The sequence below is a fragment of the Rhinolophus hipposideros genome (assembly GCF_964194185.1).
Source record: "Rhinolophus hipposideros genome assembly, chromosome: 8".
Classification (NCBI taxonomy): Eukaryota; Metazoa; Chordata; class Mammalia; order Chiroptera; family Rhinolophidae; genus Rhinolophus; species Rhinolophus hipposideros.
In genome coordinates, this window is record NC_138054.1 from 26,685,913 (window position 1) to 26,703,044 (window position 17,132).

General features: G+C 40.7%; 1 protein-coding gene across 2 annotated transcripts in view; it reads left to right on the plus strand.

Moving 5' to 3' along the window:
- The window catches only part of TGFBR3 (transforming growth factor beta receptor 3), a 194,224-nt gene that overhangs the window by 118,334 nt on the left and 58,758 nt on the right, over positions 1-17,132 (plus strand). For both annotated transcript variants that reach the window (XM_081057099.1, XM_081057100.1), the window contains exon 4: positions 2,805-2,942. In XM_081057099.1, coding sequence (XP_080913225.1) covers positions 2,805-2,942 — 138 coding nt within the window. The remainder of the gene's footprint in view (positions 1-2,804; positions 2,943-17,132) is intronic.

The window sequence follows — 17,132 nt, forward strand, 5'->3', positions numbered from 1 at the left end:
TGTTTGAGATATATATTTATTACTATTTTATCTACACACTCCAAAAAGAATTATATGCCTGAGGGCTACAAAGAAAATCATCAGAAAAAGAGTCGATGTAGCCTCTATGGATATGCATTGCTATTCTTTGTGCCATTATGGTGCTCAATAAACAGTTTTGGAATGAATAAATCTGGAAACTCTTTACTGACACATATTACTAGTGACAGAGTGTTTCTTTTTTCAGGTATTCTTGAACAGTAATGATTTCATCTCTCCTTTCTCCACTCTCCATAGTGTGTGCTTTCTGTAGTGTGTGTGTCTCTCTGTTTAAGTTAATGCTACAATTTGAATCTTAGCCATTGCTCTGTTTCTACAGCCGCTCTTGTTTATGGTGGCGATCAATCTGTGTATTTCTAGCTGCAGATAGGATCTCCCAAATGCTGTGAGGTAAAGTCTGTACAACCAAGGAACATTTTATTTTGTTGTAGCTGTACTTGACATGTTGCTCATTAGTACTCTGCTTTTAGTACTTTTCCTTATGCCAAATATAAAAGTGATCCTAGCTGTCTTGCAGACATAACTCATCGTAGTTTGAGTATTGCTCATGTTTTTCTTCACTTTTCTGTGAACTGGCTAGCTAAATCCCTTTGAACCTATATGCAGCCTTCTTTACCTTTTAGGTAACATACATTTATGAATTTACTGTGATAAGCGAATCATTTAAATAATTATCTACTCTGTGTTAAGCATAGTATTAAACAAGACATACCTTTGCCTACTGAGTATTTACAGTCTATTTTGGAGATGAAGACACACACTCAACAGTTAATGAATGAGATGGTATTATATATTATAATTGTAAATTTACAATTTACAATTGTAAAGGTAAATTTACAATTTACAAATTGTAAATTATTCATAGAATAAAATACTTTCATGGTGTTGAAAATTAGAACTATTAGGGGGCTGGCCCCGTGGCTCAGGTGGGAGCTCCGTCCTCCTAATGCCAAAGGCTGCCAGTTCGATTCCTACATGGGCCATGTGCCAGATGTCTCAGTTGGTTGGAGAGCGTCCTCTCAACCACAAGGTTGCCATTTTGACTCCCGCAAGGGATGGTGGGCTGCTCCCCCTGCAACTAACAATGGCAACGGGACCTGGGCTGAGCTGCACCCTCCACAACTAAGATTGAAAGGACAACAACTTGACTTGGAAAAAGTCCTGGAAGTTCACACTGTTTCCCAATAAAGTCCTGTTCCCCTTCCTCACCCCCAAATAAATTAAAATAAAAATAAAACTTTCTCAGACTATTTAAAAAATAAAAAGGAAAGAAAATTAGAACAATTAAATAGCCAGTTGGCATTTACTGAGAGGCTACCATGTGCTAAGGGTATGGAAAGTTCAGTGCCTTATCAGTGACCTGTGAGTATACTGCAACGCGTGACACTGGCGTCGTAGGCAGTCCCTACAATAAAAGGTAGAGATACATGAGGATCACAGTAGGCCGCAGCCTCCAGCTTTGAGTGTTCTGTTCCTGTTGATTGTATGGACTCAGAGCATAGATCTAGACCATTTAATCCTCATAAGGATATGGCTGAAGATGTACTGTTAGTCCCAGTGTATCATTTAGTCTGTGTCTCTCCAGCTGAAGCCCTTTTTTGCCCTTCTCCTTCCTTATCACTTTTTGATGCTCTTTAGTGAGTTCAGTTTGTTTAAATATGTGATTCTTGGGTCTTGCCTCTCCCCTCTGTAGAGAAAGCCAGTGTGAGACATGCTTATGTGAAACCATCTGCTCAGTTATTTCTGTATCTACTGTTTTGCTTTCCTGTGTTCATGTTGACCAACCTTGACTCGTGTGCTCCAGGAGGACATTAGTGAACCCACTGTTTCCTGCTCTCCTCACAGGTGCTTTCTGATGGCGTTAATGGCGACACTGGTAACCGACAGTAGTCCTTGATCCGCTATCAAAATGGCCATAGTTTTCCTATCCCGGCTTATGGTTTTATTCCATTTCTTTCCTTCCTTCCTTCCTTCCTTCCTTCCTTCCTTCCTTCCTTCCTTCCTTCCTTCCTTCCTTCCTCCCTCCCTCCCTCCCTCCCTCCCTCCCTCCCTTCCTTCCTTCTTCCCTTTTTCTCTCCCTCCCTCCCTCCCTGTCCTTCTCCTCCTTTCTTCTTTTTGACTGGGGCTATATACAATCAGTTTTTATTCTATGTGTTCTCTGTGCTTCATTTCTTTGGAAAACCCCTTCAAGCTAATAGCAGGGATGATGAAAGCACTGGCAGCTCACTTTGGCAGCCCCTTTCCCTTAGCTTTCGACACTTTTCTTGGCAGAACTCACGTTACTTTATAGAGGTTGGAGATTACCTGGAAGAGAAGAAAGTCATTTCTCTGGTGATCAGAGGATGACCTGCTCTCAGAGGGTTCTGGACTCCAGTTTTCAGCTCAGTCATTTGACTTGAAGGATAAGGCAGTCCTGAGGAAAGGTAACTTTTATTCCGCCTTTGCCGGCTGAAAACAACGTGTTCTGTTTATTTGTGTTCCACTATTACTGGGAGCTGAATCATGTTTTAGTTGAGATGAATATGGATTAAACCCTATGATATAACCGTCTTTGTAGTAAAAAATGGTCAAATATTGGCAATGTCATCTTTTTCAACCTAATATATCTTATCTATGAATCTGAACTAGCTTATAGCCTCCTTCTCTTAGTGGGGAGCTGTAGAACCGTATTCCAGATGCTACGCTAAGTGGTTTTAATGGAAAGCCAGTGCGAAGATTCCTCTGTTTTGGCGTGCAAACCCATTCCATTTGTATTTGCTTCCTAGGTCACTCTACACCTGAATCCCATCTCCTCAGTCCACATTCACCACAAGCCTGTCGTGTTCCTGCTCAACTCCCCACAGCCCCTGGTTTGGCATCTGAAGACAGAGAGGCTTGCGATTGGGGTTTCCAGACTTTTCTTGGTAAGTGTTTGAAACCCACAGTGATCCTTAGCACAAGGCTATAATGACCTTAAAACTTTGCAAGCCTTTTTTTTTTTTTTTAAAGATTTTTATTGGGGAAGGGGAACAGGGCTTTATTGGGGAACAGTGTGTACTCCCAGGACTTTTTTCCTGTCAAGTTGTTGTTCTTTCAATCTTAGTTGTGGAGGGCACAGCTCAGCTTCAATTTGTTGTCCTTTCTTGTTGTCCAAGTCTTAGTTGTGGAGGGCACAGCTCAGCTCCAGGTCCAGTTGCCATTGCTAGTCGCAGGGGGCACAGCCCACCATCCCTTGCGGGACTCGAGGAATTGAACTGGCAACCTTGTGGTTGAGAGCCCACTGGCCCATGTGGGAATCGAACCGGCAGCCTTCAGAGTTAGGAGCATGGAGCTATAACCGCCTGAGCCACCTGGCCAGCCCCAAGCCTTTTTAAAAGGCTTGTTTCACTGAAATAATACCAGACTCCACAGTGTGTTAAATTTGGAGTATGCTCTTAGTGATACTTGGATGGCATAGATAAGCTTTCGTAGAAAACAAACACCACTCACATGCCTTCTTCTGTGGATGGAGAGTCAGGTCTAGTTTGCACGTCAGAGCAAGACCTGCAGTCATATTCTGTGTGGCCTGAGCTGTGGTCTCAGCTCTGAGTTCCCCTTTGTGGCATCATGAGCAATGTAAATATTATAAATAGCAATTGGGTGTGTGGTCTGTGACCACAAAATAAATGGCGTGCAAACCCATTCTATTTGTATATAACACAGGCCTCATTTCTGATACGAGGATCTGTTTGTTGAGAAAGTGACACAGTGAGCTCCAAAATGAAAACATTTGTATTTTATAAAAAAGCTGGAACCCAGCTCTTGTGGAAAGATCCAAATATTACCTACTATTTGTAAATCATGTCCTTTTAAGTTTGCCAGAACATTCAAGTTTGCTAGTTGTGGAGAAATTGATGGGTTGTTTGGATGGAATTTTTGGGGTATGATATCATGTCTGATGATGAGCAACGCTGCACTTCACAGTGATAGCTCACACTGTCTATTGCTAGAGCTTCGTGCTAATGTCCTCAACTTGCTAATGTCCTCAACTGCAGAGCCTTGGGCTTTTAAACCTCTCCTGCCCACAAGCATTCAAAACAAGAAGAGGCCTCAGCTAATAGTCTTTCTCTTGCATAATGAATAAATTCTTCCTAATTAATTACTCTTGATCTAGATATATAGTTTCTTGTCACTTGTATTTGAAAAGTACTTTTAAAAACTCCGTGGTACCCAGTAAATAAAGTAAGACTCCATAGTCAATATAGTTAAAAAGTAGCTAAAGAAATGAGTAAAACGGGTAGAAAGGAAAGCTCCCGTTTATAGTAGCATGCCAGTCAATAAGTGGAGAAGGAATGATGGAGTTAGAAAATCATCAATTTGCAGCCATCATAATAAAAGTCGATTATTCAGGACACATCAGTAGATGCTAAATCTTGTGGAGGCGGAGGGAGTTTGAAGAACAGTACATTTTCATAGTCTCAAATTACTTACTAATGACAAGGCAAACTAGTAACTGTATTTAGGGGAGCTACCCAGCAATACCTTTATTAAAGTATCCAAATTAACATCGATACGATGCAGATGGGCATTGCGTGCCTCTAGATGTGATAGCCTGAGAACAAACACAGCATCGCTTCTGAAGTATTTTAGCCCACAGTGCACATAACCTGACTCAAATCATGAGGAAACTTTGGAGAAAAGCAAATTGAATGACATTCTATAAAATAACTGTCCTATGCTCTTCAAAAATGTTAGTCATGACAGACGAGAAGAGGCTGAGGAGTCATTCCAGATTCAAGGAGACTCACACACATGTGTGATCCTGAACTGGATCCTCTTGGGTATGTGTGTGTGTGTTGGGGGGAGGGTGGGGGACGCGTTGCTATAAAGTACATTATGGGGATAAAAGGCAAAATTGGAATGAGGCCTATAGATTAAAGTATTGTATCAATTTTATATTTCCTGAATTTAATAATTGTACTGTTGCTATATAAGAGAATATCCTCCTTAGGTGACATAATACACTTACGTATTAAGGAATAAAAGGCCAAATAGTTCAGGAAGAAAATACGATGGATCAATAGAATAATAAAACAAGTATGGCAAGATGTTGAAAGCTGGGAAATCTGGTTAAAGGGCATACAAGAGTTCTTTGTACTATATTTGCAATTTTGTAAATGTGAATTACTTTCAAAATAAAAAATTTTAATTCAAAAGTACATTTATAAGGTAGCAGTTACTAATAACTTAAAGTGTGGCCTTTTTTTGAGACTTGAAACTCTCATTACTTCTAAATTAAAAAGGCCAAAAGTCAGAGTTGTTATTACTAGCACATTTATTTAGCACTTAGTACATTCCAAGTATTGCACTAAGTTCTCTGATACTTTATCTCATTCTCACATTAACCATATGACGATGGAGGTATTAGTTTGGTGCAAAATTAATTGTGGTTTTTGCAATTTTTTTTTTAACCTTTTACACTGCAATTACTTTTGCACCAATCTATTTACCCCATTTTACAGATACTTTTACAGATGAGGAACTAAGACTCAAGATAGGTTAAGTAGTGACCTAAATCAAACGGTTAATTACCTGGCAGAGCTCGGACTCAAACCCAGATAGGACTTACTCTGCAAACTCTTATGGTGACTTGGCTCCCTTCACACTCATAATCATCGTCAGGCTCCTGTGATTAAAGGTATTTGTGATAGTAAGACTAATGGCCACATTCAGAAGGCCATATACATACACACTTGGCCTTGATAGGGCAGAGCTGTGCTATCGGTTACTTGCTATGGGTGGCTAGTTAAATTTCAATGAACTGAAATCAGAACTATGGTTACTCAAGCACACTAGCCCCACTTTAGGTGCTCAGTAGCTACATGAGGCGAGTGGCTGTCACATTGGTTAGGTTATAGAGAGGTTATGAGCGAGGGCTTTGCTTACCTTGGTTTGAATCCAAGCAATAATCGGGGGCAAATTATTTTATTTCTCTAAGCCTGACTTTCATCAGTTCTAATACGGGAATAATAACAGTCCCTACATCATGGGGTTGTTATCTTGATTAAATGCACTTAGTGTAAAATGTTTAGTACAGGGCTTGGCACTAATAACTTCATGAGCATTACCTGCCACGTTTGTTCCTGTTTGTTATTAGTCATAGTAAAGAACACTTGGGAAGGATGTTGAATTTACATTGCTAGTTATAAAACATCTAGCTTGGCCGGCCCCAGATTGAAAGGAGTTCCTATTTCCCTAGGCTCCAGGCCCAGATGAAAAATGTGGGTCACATATACCATAGCTGTACTGGTCACTTACTGGATTCCTTCTTCAATCTGCTACTCCATGGGGTTATAAGGGAAAGTATCTTACTCCTAGTTATTATTTATTTGCTTTCATTTTGTTCAAGATCTGTTAAGAACTGCCTCGTGGCCATTAGTGTAAGACGTACCAACAATGACAAAAAGGCGACAGTTTTAGTAAACAATTTAACATCAACCCTATTTGGAGTTAATCCAATCTTAGGGAGATTGCAGATCAAGGGATGAACCTAAAATTACCAACATGGGGGAAGCAGCAATGGGATAAGTTTAGGATTTAAATTCTGGGACACCTGAACTCTGTCTGCCTTGTTGTCCAGCAGGCTGTCTTTAGGGAAGACGGTTTTCTCCCATCTGTACATTTCTTAATGGCTTGGAAGAGAAGGGGGAACATCTGTTTTTCATTCAGTTTCTGAGATCAGCAGAAGACGAGTGTTGCAAGTTCTGTCATAAGTTGGGCAGCTTTCTCTAATAGAAAGTGTGCTGAAGTAAAGAAGACAAGACTTTCTTATAACCTGAAATGAATTTCAGAATCTACTCATCCGCTTGACAGCCATTGCAGAAGAGGGATCAGCTGCTGGATAGAAACCCAGTAGTGTGTTGTTTATCTACTTACAGTAGTTAAGAGTTAAATTTTGTAGATAAGGTAACTAAATTATTTGGCATAAAATGTTTTATCCAAACACTTCAGAAGGCCCATGGAATCTTTGGAAACTGAGGGTTAGCTGTTTCCATTACTGTCTTCTCCAAGGTTAGAGAGCTTAGAGAAGCTGAGGAGAGAGTGGTGGGTCTTTGAATTTCAGTTTAAGATGCCTACGTCCTTGCTTCCTCCCTGACGTGCTGCTGAAGGATTTGCATTACTGTCTTAATTAAAGCTGTCTTTACTTTCTAGGTAGAGCTATAACACTTTAACAGTTTTTTTGTTTGTTTGTTTTTCTAAGTAGCGTGGTGAGAAAAGTTCAAGTAATGGCATCTACTCTCCTATCTGGATGACTTTTTAATTTAAGTCAACATGTCTGCATTATTATAACTAAAAAGGAAACCTTTAAAAAAAGGAAACCTTTCATAATTTGTTAGCGGGGGCCTTGTATTACTCAAAATGTCTCAGCCAACCTTGAGGGTGACTAAAAATATTGTACAGCAGGTCCTCAAACAGTGTTGTTTTTGTTCAGCATCATTTTGTTATAACTGGTGATAAGGAAAAAAAAATATTTCCAGCTAGGGCCACTATCTGTGTAATTTGCACGTTCTCCCCATGTCTGCCTGGGTTTTTCTCTGAGGACTTCCGTTCCCTCCCACATCCCAGAAATGTGCATGTGAGGTGAATTGGCATGTCTCAGTTGTCCCAGGCTGAGTGAGAGTGAGTGTGTGCGAATTGCCCTGCAATGGAATGGCGTCCTGTCCAAAGTGGGGTCCCACCATGCATCCTGAGCTGCCAGGATAAGCTCCGGCCACTCACAACCCTGATCTAGAATCAGTGGAAAAGAATTTTCTTACTTGTTTTTATTAATATTTCTTAAATGTGTGTATAGCTCACATTTAGTTCAGTGTTTAATATTGAAAGTGTTTTGGGGTCTTTATTTAGAAGTTTGGTGATGGTTATGTGACCAGAAATATGCCATAGGAACTTAACTCTTGTTTATATCGATTAGCCTATGGTAAAACTGCTTTCATTACACATTGTTTTGCTTAGTCACAGTTTCTAAGAACCTATCGATGACATTCAGTGAGGACTTATTGTACTTTAGTACTGTCTAATAAAGGTATCATTTTTTGTTTTTTTTTTCCTGTCCAATCATTCCAGTCCTTCTCAGGATTCTACAGTGCAGGCAGGGGGAATGTATTAGGCAGGGAGAAAGTGGTGTGGTATTTCTTCTGCAAGTCTACTTAGTTCCTTTATCTGGTTGTTCTGATTACCAGGAAATGGGAGTGGGGTAAAGAATGATTGTTTCAGGTTGAGTCTCAAGTAGTGTATCTTTGAGTATAAGACACACACACACACACACACACACACACACACACACACACGATGGAGTTTTCACAGCCTTACAGTTTTTCTTTTGCAGAGTATATGGATGGCCCAGAGAATATTGGGTAGGTTAAAGTTGTCCCTTACTGCAATCGGAAATAAAAATAATCCCACCCTTTCAGTCTGTCCCATTGAAACTATAAGTAAAATTCTCTTAGAAGAGTCATTTAAGCTTATTTTTATTTATGCAGTCATTTCCACATTGAAGGAAAAGTAGGACAGCTCAACTGGGCAATAGAAGTCTGAACTTTCAACCTGAGTTTGCCAGAAAACCACAATACTAGGTTGTCTTTAAAAATAAACTGCAATTTGAATAGACATTTCTCCAGAGAGAAAGCACAAATAGCCAATAAACACATAAAAAGATGCTCAGTATCATTAGTCATTAGGAGAAAGCAAATTTAAAATCACAATGAGATGTCACTTCATGCCCACTAGGATGGCTATGATAAAAAAGGCAGATAATAACAAGTGTTGGTAACTATGTAGGGATATTGAAACTCACATACATTGCTGGTGGGAATATAAAGTGGTGCTTTGGGAAACAATTGGGCCAAACATATGTCCACAGAAACACTTATCCACAATGTTCACAGCAGCATTATTCATAATAATCAAAAAGTGCAAACAGCCCAAAATATCCATCAACTGATTAATGGATGAAAAAAGTGGTATTATATCCATACAATGGAATATTATTTGGCCATTAAAATGCTGAAGTAGTGATATATACCACAATATGGATGGACCTTGAAAACATTATAAAATGAAAGAAGCCAGACACAAAGGCCACATATTGTGTAATTCCATTTATACGAAATGTCCCAAACAGTCAAATTCACAGAGAAAGAAAGGAGATCGGTAGTTCCGAAGGCCTGGTGGGAGGAAAGAATGGGGAATGACTACTAAGGGTATGGAGTTTCTTTTGTGGGTGAAAAAATGTTCTGGAATTAGATAGTGGTGAATATTAGCACAATTGTGAATATACTGAAAAACACCATTGTATAGTTTAAAAGGGGTGACTATTATGATATCTCAATAAAGTAAATTATAAGGGTAAATTATGATTATATTATTATATTTATGTAATTTATATACTTACATTAAGGGTGGATTATATCTCAATAAAGCTGTTAGAAACAAACTTGCTGCAGCACACTTTTTAAAAGGGATGGTATTAAATTTAAGGAACTAAATTTTAAAATCTTTTTACTTTATTTCACATACCAATCTGATTTTTTTTTTAACCTTTCTTTTTTTGTATGTTCCAAACATAAATACTCTCGCCTGCAAGGTCTACAGACTTGGGGTCCTGGAAGAAGCAGAAATTCTCAAGATGAGATGCTAATAGCTGGCTTCTAATAACATAAAATGTCTAGTCCTGAGGCTTTAGCCAGCCTTTAGTAGCAAGCTTAGTTGCTTTAATTGCTCATAAGGAAAAAAGGTGTCAATGATTAGGAAAGACTCAAGAAATAAGCAGCAACTTCTTTCAGCCTCATTCACTTTTAGGATTACGGTGCTGTGGTTTATTTTCTCCAGCCATTTATCATTAAAATCAGGAAAGACGTATGTAAGTATGTGTATGTTTGATTGGAAATGTGGAGTCGAAGGGAATATTGGTCTCCAAGTGAGGGTTTCCAGAGTTAATAAAGATAAAGAATGCCCGGTTAAGTTCGAATTCAGGTAACAACAAACAATTTTTTAATATGTCTAGGCAATATTTGGAACATACTTTCACTGAAAAATTATTCATTGTTTACCTGAAATTCAAATTTAACTAAATGTCCTGTATGTTATCTGGCATCTCTACTTAGCAGTAACTCGGGCTTTTGTTTCTAGTTAACACCCTGGCCTGTGTAGCAGGAGGCCTGAATACTAGTCTTGACTCTGCCACTAACTAGTTATATGCATACATTATTGGACAAAATCACTTAACTATGCAGGCCTCAGTTTCTTCATCTCTAAAATGAGGAAGTGGTACCAACCAATCTCTAAAGTTCCTCCCAGCTTTCAAACGCTGATTTTTTTTTTGATAGTACAACTGTTAGATATTATATCCCAATTTAATTAGAAACAGAAAATGGTAATCTGAACATTGCCTCTTTAGCAAATCCAAGTAAATATCAGGGCAGGGCAGTTGAAACAAATGAGAAACCAAACTCTATGCTATTGGCTTTGAATTAAAAACAAATCAAAATTTAATCCTAATGAAAAATGTAAATTAATACCAGGAACATGCTTAATATTTAAAACCTAAGTTTTGTGTTTCTGAGAAGGTGGGGGAGGGGAGATGGGTGAAGAAGCTGGGGTTGCCAAAATCTGGTTTATTCCTCTTACTTAAACTTCAGGGGGAAAAATAGGTCCAAATATTTTGGGCCTCGGCCATCAAACCACAGGCAGTTCTCTGGTCTGCATTGCAGTTTGGATGACTGACAAGGCTCAGTGAAAAACAAGTGCTATTTGTTTTCCTGTGCCCAGTATTTAACTGGAAATCAGAAAGCGAAATTTCCAATCAGTTGTTAAATAGCCCCAGATGTGTGCTTAGCTGTGCTCTAGGAAGGGACATACACAGCCTGTACCACAGCGCATGTCCAGTCATTCCTTTTTATGAACCCAAGTGATGTATAATTGAGGGTTGTGGTGTCCAGAAATGCCCCATGAATAACTCAGACATTCAAGTTTGCTTGTGCAGGAGGGAACTTACAAAACTTTTCTGTATTCTCTACTGCATTGCATTAAAAAAATCTGGAAAAAAAATTTTTTTTTCTTTTCTAATTTTCTCTTTTCTCTTGTTTGGCAGTTCTCCCACGTTTAGAAAAACATGATATTAGCATACTCAGTATGATGGTTTATGTATCTCCTTGTTCATTCATCCAACACCCAGTTTTTAGTGCCTTCAGGATGCTGGGAACTGTGCTAGGTGTGGAGAGTCCAGAGAGAAATGGAGTGAGTGGATTGCCTGCCCTCGCAGAGCTTTCCATTTTGTGGGAGAGGTGGTTAAGAGATTAGGAGTTACAGTTCAGTGTAATAAGTACCATTGTTGGATCCTGAAAATTGGACAAAATGGGAATCCTCATATTCCCAGTATTCCCTCTGTGAGGCTGACAGAGGAGCAGCCTGTGGCAGGTGGGTCAGGATTGCAGACACAAACACCGCTTTTGTGCTCAACCAGAAGGGTCACCCCTATATACTACGGAGCTGGGAATACCATTCTGGATTTTCCAGTGAGGTCTTGCCCCACTTAAGTTGTCTTGTCTTAGAGGCAGATTCAGTAACTAAATGTTTCAAGATTAGTCCTTCTTTTTTCTTGTTTTTTACGTGTCTCTTGTGGAATGACTCACTGTGTCCTGTGGGACAGTCCAAGTGGTTGTGTACTGTGCATTTTTGTTCCAGAGGCTGCTTATCTGTTGGTTTTGTGGCTTGTCTGAAACAGCCCTAATTATAAGAGGCTTGAGCCTCTCATGAACTAGGGTCAGTCAGCTACCATATTTCCTAGGAATGAATTTTCACCCTTTTGTGGTGAGAGCTCTTCCTAAATGTCACTGTAACAATTAGAGCATTGGAAAGAGTCCAGTTTTCACTGGTAATCCTGGTCCAGAAAGATTTTTTGAGAGACTTAATAGATTTATCCTGCCTCCTAGGTTAAGGCTGGTGAATGTTGCCAGTGAGTGGCTCCTTAGCCTCATCAGGTTTGCCTGGGTGAATTCTTCCTGGTGAAGACATCCTGTCTTGGAGGCTTCAGGCAAGCGTAGGCTTTTCCTGGCTCTGCTGGACTTGCTGTGTCATGTCTGTGTGCAGCCATGGGCCCCAGCCCTGAGGAGGCTTTACTTTCATTAAACATAATCAGGTTAAAGACACTCGATTTCACCGAGGGGGGAAGTTTGGTGTTTCTTCGTGTAGAATCCCATGACGTCCTTTAAGGTTTTCCTGCTAAAGCTAATCTGGTAATTTGATGAACCTGCCCTTCCTGTGGGTTGGGCAATTATATCAAATATTACATCTCTGAAGCCCTTGATTAACATGGTGGGCAGCCTCCGGAAAGCTGTTTGGTAGAAAAAGCAAGTATTTTGTTAAAGGAGGTTGCAGAATAATTTTTCATGTCATGGAAGGGAGGAACATCTGTCTCCTAGGAGATTCTGGTGAGGCCACCTTGAAAGCTCGTGGTTATGCTGGGTCCTCTCATAAACTGCAGACAGTGACAGTGAGGCCCTTTGGTAGGCAGTCCCCCAAAGTGGCCCACATTCCCTGTCTCTGGAAGGGACTGCAGGATGACCCGACTCCTTCCTGGGCACAGAAGAAGTTTATTTGAGTCAACTTACTTCTGGCACTCCAAGTATCCATCGCCTAACTTCCTGGCTTGGAAGCAGATTTCTGCAGGGGAGGAAGGATTCCCTTTAGCCTTTCTTGTTTCTTTGTCCAGGGTAGAATTTATATCCCAAGATTTGCTTTTGCCCTTGGTCTTGACACCCTATCTCAAGAAGGCCTGGGGTGTTTGTTGCACGTTTGGACTCTTAATGCCATTGGGTCACAGAGTTGTCATCGGTCTGCTTCTGTTTTGTCCTGTTTGAGTGGCGAATGACACAGCTGGGATACTAGGGCTGAGGGTGCACCTGGAAGTCAGGGGCTTGTCCATCTGCCACCTCTGGCAAAAGCCCACAGTGGTCACTACCCATTTGATCTGCAGCCCGCCTATCTTTATCACAGAGAGCCTGCTCTGGAGATCTTCTGGTTTCTGGGTAATACGGGATGCTGGGTACTATTCAGCGCTGCTGTATGAAGCCAGCAATGCCCCAACCCTTGAAAACAGGATTCACATATCCCTTCCAAGCAGCTTGGACATGAAGGCCATGGTCCTGCCACAGTGGGGAACGACCAGGGGTCTGTCAGCCTGAGGATCTGTCAGACAACTCTGTGACCTGTTGTGAGGATATGCGTATGTGTATATTTAACAAACACACTGTGCGCCATGCACTAGCACCCTTCTGTGCATGTTAGATATCTTATTTAATTGTCACAACAAGCCTGTGAACTAGGTACTATCAGTATTGTTATCCTCATTTTAAGATGAGGAAACTGACACAAAGAGAGGTTAGGTAACTTGTACATGGTCACACCACTAGTAAGTGGTGGCTATAATCCATGTAAAGTGCTTAGAATAGTCTCTGGCCCGTAGTAAGTGCTCAATAAATGTTAGCGATAGTAACAATAAATGTTTTTGAATGATGAGGATTAGTAGTTTGGGCTAGATTTCCCCTACTTTCTCTCTTTACATCACATATCCCAGATTTTGATCCTGGGATTGAATGAAGTCATACTTTGAATGAGAGCAAGTGGGTGTAGCCACGGACACTGGATTCTAATTGTCCACTGTCATTTGGACCAGGGTTCTCTTTTTGGAGAGGAAGTCATGTTCCCGAGACCTAGATGTGGCAGGTGGTCCTGATCACATCTGACTACATGTAACAACAGCATTCCCAGATACCATGTGGAGCTTTTGGAATCGTGTCGGCAGTTGTTCTGCCAATGGCTGGAAGGTACCACGGTGGCTGCCACCTTAAAAATAACATAATGATTAAACCTCCAAGGTGTTCTAAGTCCGTTTTTTTCCTGATTTTTCCCCTCTTTGGTTGGAACCCCTGTCATTATCCCTTAGTCACAGATAGTGCTAGGAAGGTAACTGGCTGACCTCCTAAGGGACAGACCTAATTCAGGTGCCCCATACGTTCCAGAGGGGTAAATGGAGACCTCATTGGGAGCAGTTACATACTGCCTGACTCGGGCATGACTGTGATGTCATCTGTCACACTGGTTTCCAGCCTGGAGCCGCTAATGACTGTCCTACAGACAGGGCTTCAGAACTGAGCTCGTAGGGCCACGTCAGGGCCTCACTCACTGACCCAGTGAGGAGCTGGCATGCATCACCTATCTGGTCTCATTTCAGCAAAGTGTATTGTGAATCCTTAAGTGCTGGGATCCAGGGCATGCTGGTATTTCGCTAAGGTAAGGGTTTTAGAACTGCTTCTCCATTCCTTTCCCAATAGCATGTTCTTCTGGTCGGTCCGTCTCTGGCTCAGCTACACCAGGAGTCCTTGCTTCATATCTGCTTCCGTCCTTGGCAGTCTGGGGATTACTTTATCAGAGATGTTAGACATGTTCAATCCAACCTTCTTGGCTTTGGCATAGGAGATCACCTTGCTCTTCTCCAGAGACTTAAATGCAGACTGGAAAATGGGGCTGAGCCCAGGAACATAGCCTGTGCTTGCTTAAGAGCTAATGTCAGGAAGTTTAAGAGGGATACAACCAGTTTTGCAGATGAAGCCCCCACCTCCATCCTGCTCCCTTTTCCTGGCCCAAGGAAATAGCCTTTAGAAACTTCCCGCCTCCCCCTGCTCCCCCACATTTCCCCCCCCCAAAAAAAACAACAAAGAACTGTTAATTAGGTCTGTGGTTGCTGGGCTAGAAGATGCATCTCCATTCCTCTTGGGGCTTGCACCAGCCATTTACAAAAAGCTATATCAGTCAGGGGTTATCCAGAGAAAGAGAACCAGTAGAGGATATATATGAAGAGATTTATTGCAGGGAATTTTTTTTTTTATATAATAACTATCTAGCTTTATGGAATATTGCAGGGAATTGGTTTACACCATTGTGGGGCCAGGCAAGACAAGCCAGAAATCTGCAGAGCCAGAGGTCAGGAAGAAGGGCCGCTAGAACTCTCCAGCATGAGCTGAGCCTCAGCTCCGCTCTTAAGGCTTTTCAGCTGATTGAATCAGGCCCGTACAGATAATCTAGGATAATCTCCTTTAGAGCCACCTGATTATGGACTTGAATAACATCTACAAAATACCTTCAGAGCAACTGTCTAGATTAGTGTTTGATTGAATAGAGACAATAGCCAAGTCAAGTTGACATGTAAAACTGACCATCATAGAAGCATTTACATTTTAAATCTATATAGCCTGACATTCTTGCCATGCTATACCTGTCATATTTTCTATTCAATCACCTTCAGAGCCTTCGGCAGTTTTTGTTGTTATTAATGTTTACTACAAGAGATCTCTTTTCCAGCCAAGCAGTTATTTTGTTTCCATCTAGTTATTTCTGTTTCTGTCTGCCCCTCCATTCTCTTTCTCCTCTACTTCCACCACACAGCTTCTCAGGCCTCTGAGGAAGGGGAGAAAGAGAAGGAAACAACCCAATGGGGAGAATCTCTGTGCAGGAGGCAGGAAAGCACATAACCTCTGCTTTGCCTCACTGCTTTACCTTTTCACTCTCAATCTGGGTTTGTATTGCATAGTTTTTGGAACCCAACAGACACAGTCTGAATCTGCACTCGTCTCTTGCTAAAACTATGTAATCTGGGGCTTTACCTAACTTTTCAGAGCCCCAGTTTCTTCAGTTGTCAGATGTGAGGGTTCAGAATCTATGGAATGTGCACTTAGTAAGTGATCAGGAAGAGACTTTATGGTTATTATCTCCCAGTGTCCTATTAGTAGGGGGGTGAGCACGGCTCTGTTTACCCACGTCCACTGGTTTCTTGAGTTTGGTAGCTGACTACTCCGTGGTGGTAGAGTAGAAAGAGCTATAGAGTGAGTTGTAAGATCTTTGGTTCTATTGTCAGCCCTGTTTTCTACCAGAGCTGTGCCTCAGTCAGCTTCTCTGAGCCTTCACGTCCTTTTCTGTAAAATGGAACTTCGATGATCAGTCTTGACAAAGAGGAATGCTGTAAAGAGAATTCTAGGAACCTATTTGGAGCCAAGTGTTTGTAAAATTCAGTTTGTGCCCTTGAACCAGGGTTGGCAGATTGGATGTAACTTAAAAGAAAAATAAAAGAAAGAATCCTCCCCAGTGAGGGATTTCCCAGAAGCACATTTGGAGGGTAAAAATAGATTGAGGATCGTGGCTAGTAATAGTAATGATGCCAACATTTTATTTTTTCTGAAAAACACCCTTTAGATGGCAAATGCATTTTAAGTTTTGGGTCAAGCTTCTCCTAATATCATGCTAACACTGGAAGTTGAAAAGGGTAAATTTAATAGTCTGGAGACATCATTTGGCAAGGCCAGTGAGGATCCCTTTGTGGCCTGGGACTCTGCTTTGGAAAACTCGGCATGATAAAGCAGCTCACGCGTCATTAATTTGGTATCCTGTGGGGACTGAGTCTGTCTTTCAGATGAGTGAGAAACTCTGCTTCTCTTTATATATATATAGGCATATATACACATATTCACATATACTATCACTTTTGTAACATTTCCATGGGAGATTAGAGTGTTGCTTTTGTACTGGCTCACATTCAAGTTTGTGCATGTTTATATTCAGAGGGCAGCATCTCAGAACTTTCCTCTTGGACATGTGTAAACATGTGGGGTGTTAAGAACAGAGAGTGGTTTCAATCCTTAGTTCTTTATATTTCAGCAAAAATAAAAATTAAGTGCAGAGGGTGATCATCATGAATGTTTTGAGAAAAATTGTTGAATATGTTTTAAGTCATTTTTTTGAAAGAAAGTAATCTAATTATGGATACGAAATAATAACACCCAAGAGTTTTTAAATGGTTGCATGGATTTGTGTTTCTTGAATGCGCGATTGGCAGGTTCCATAATCACATGGCTCATGAATATGTAGCTTTGCAAATTATGACTGTATGTTCGTGGGCATGGAACTTATTATTTCTCTACAACAAACTTAGAAAAACATTGAGTCATGATATATGGTTAATAGAAAACATGTTTCAGACCACATTTCACGTCACGTGGCTTTGGAGGAAATAAGCAAGCACAGCC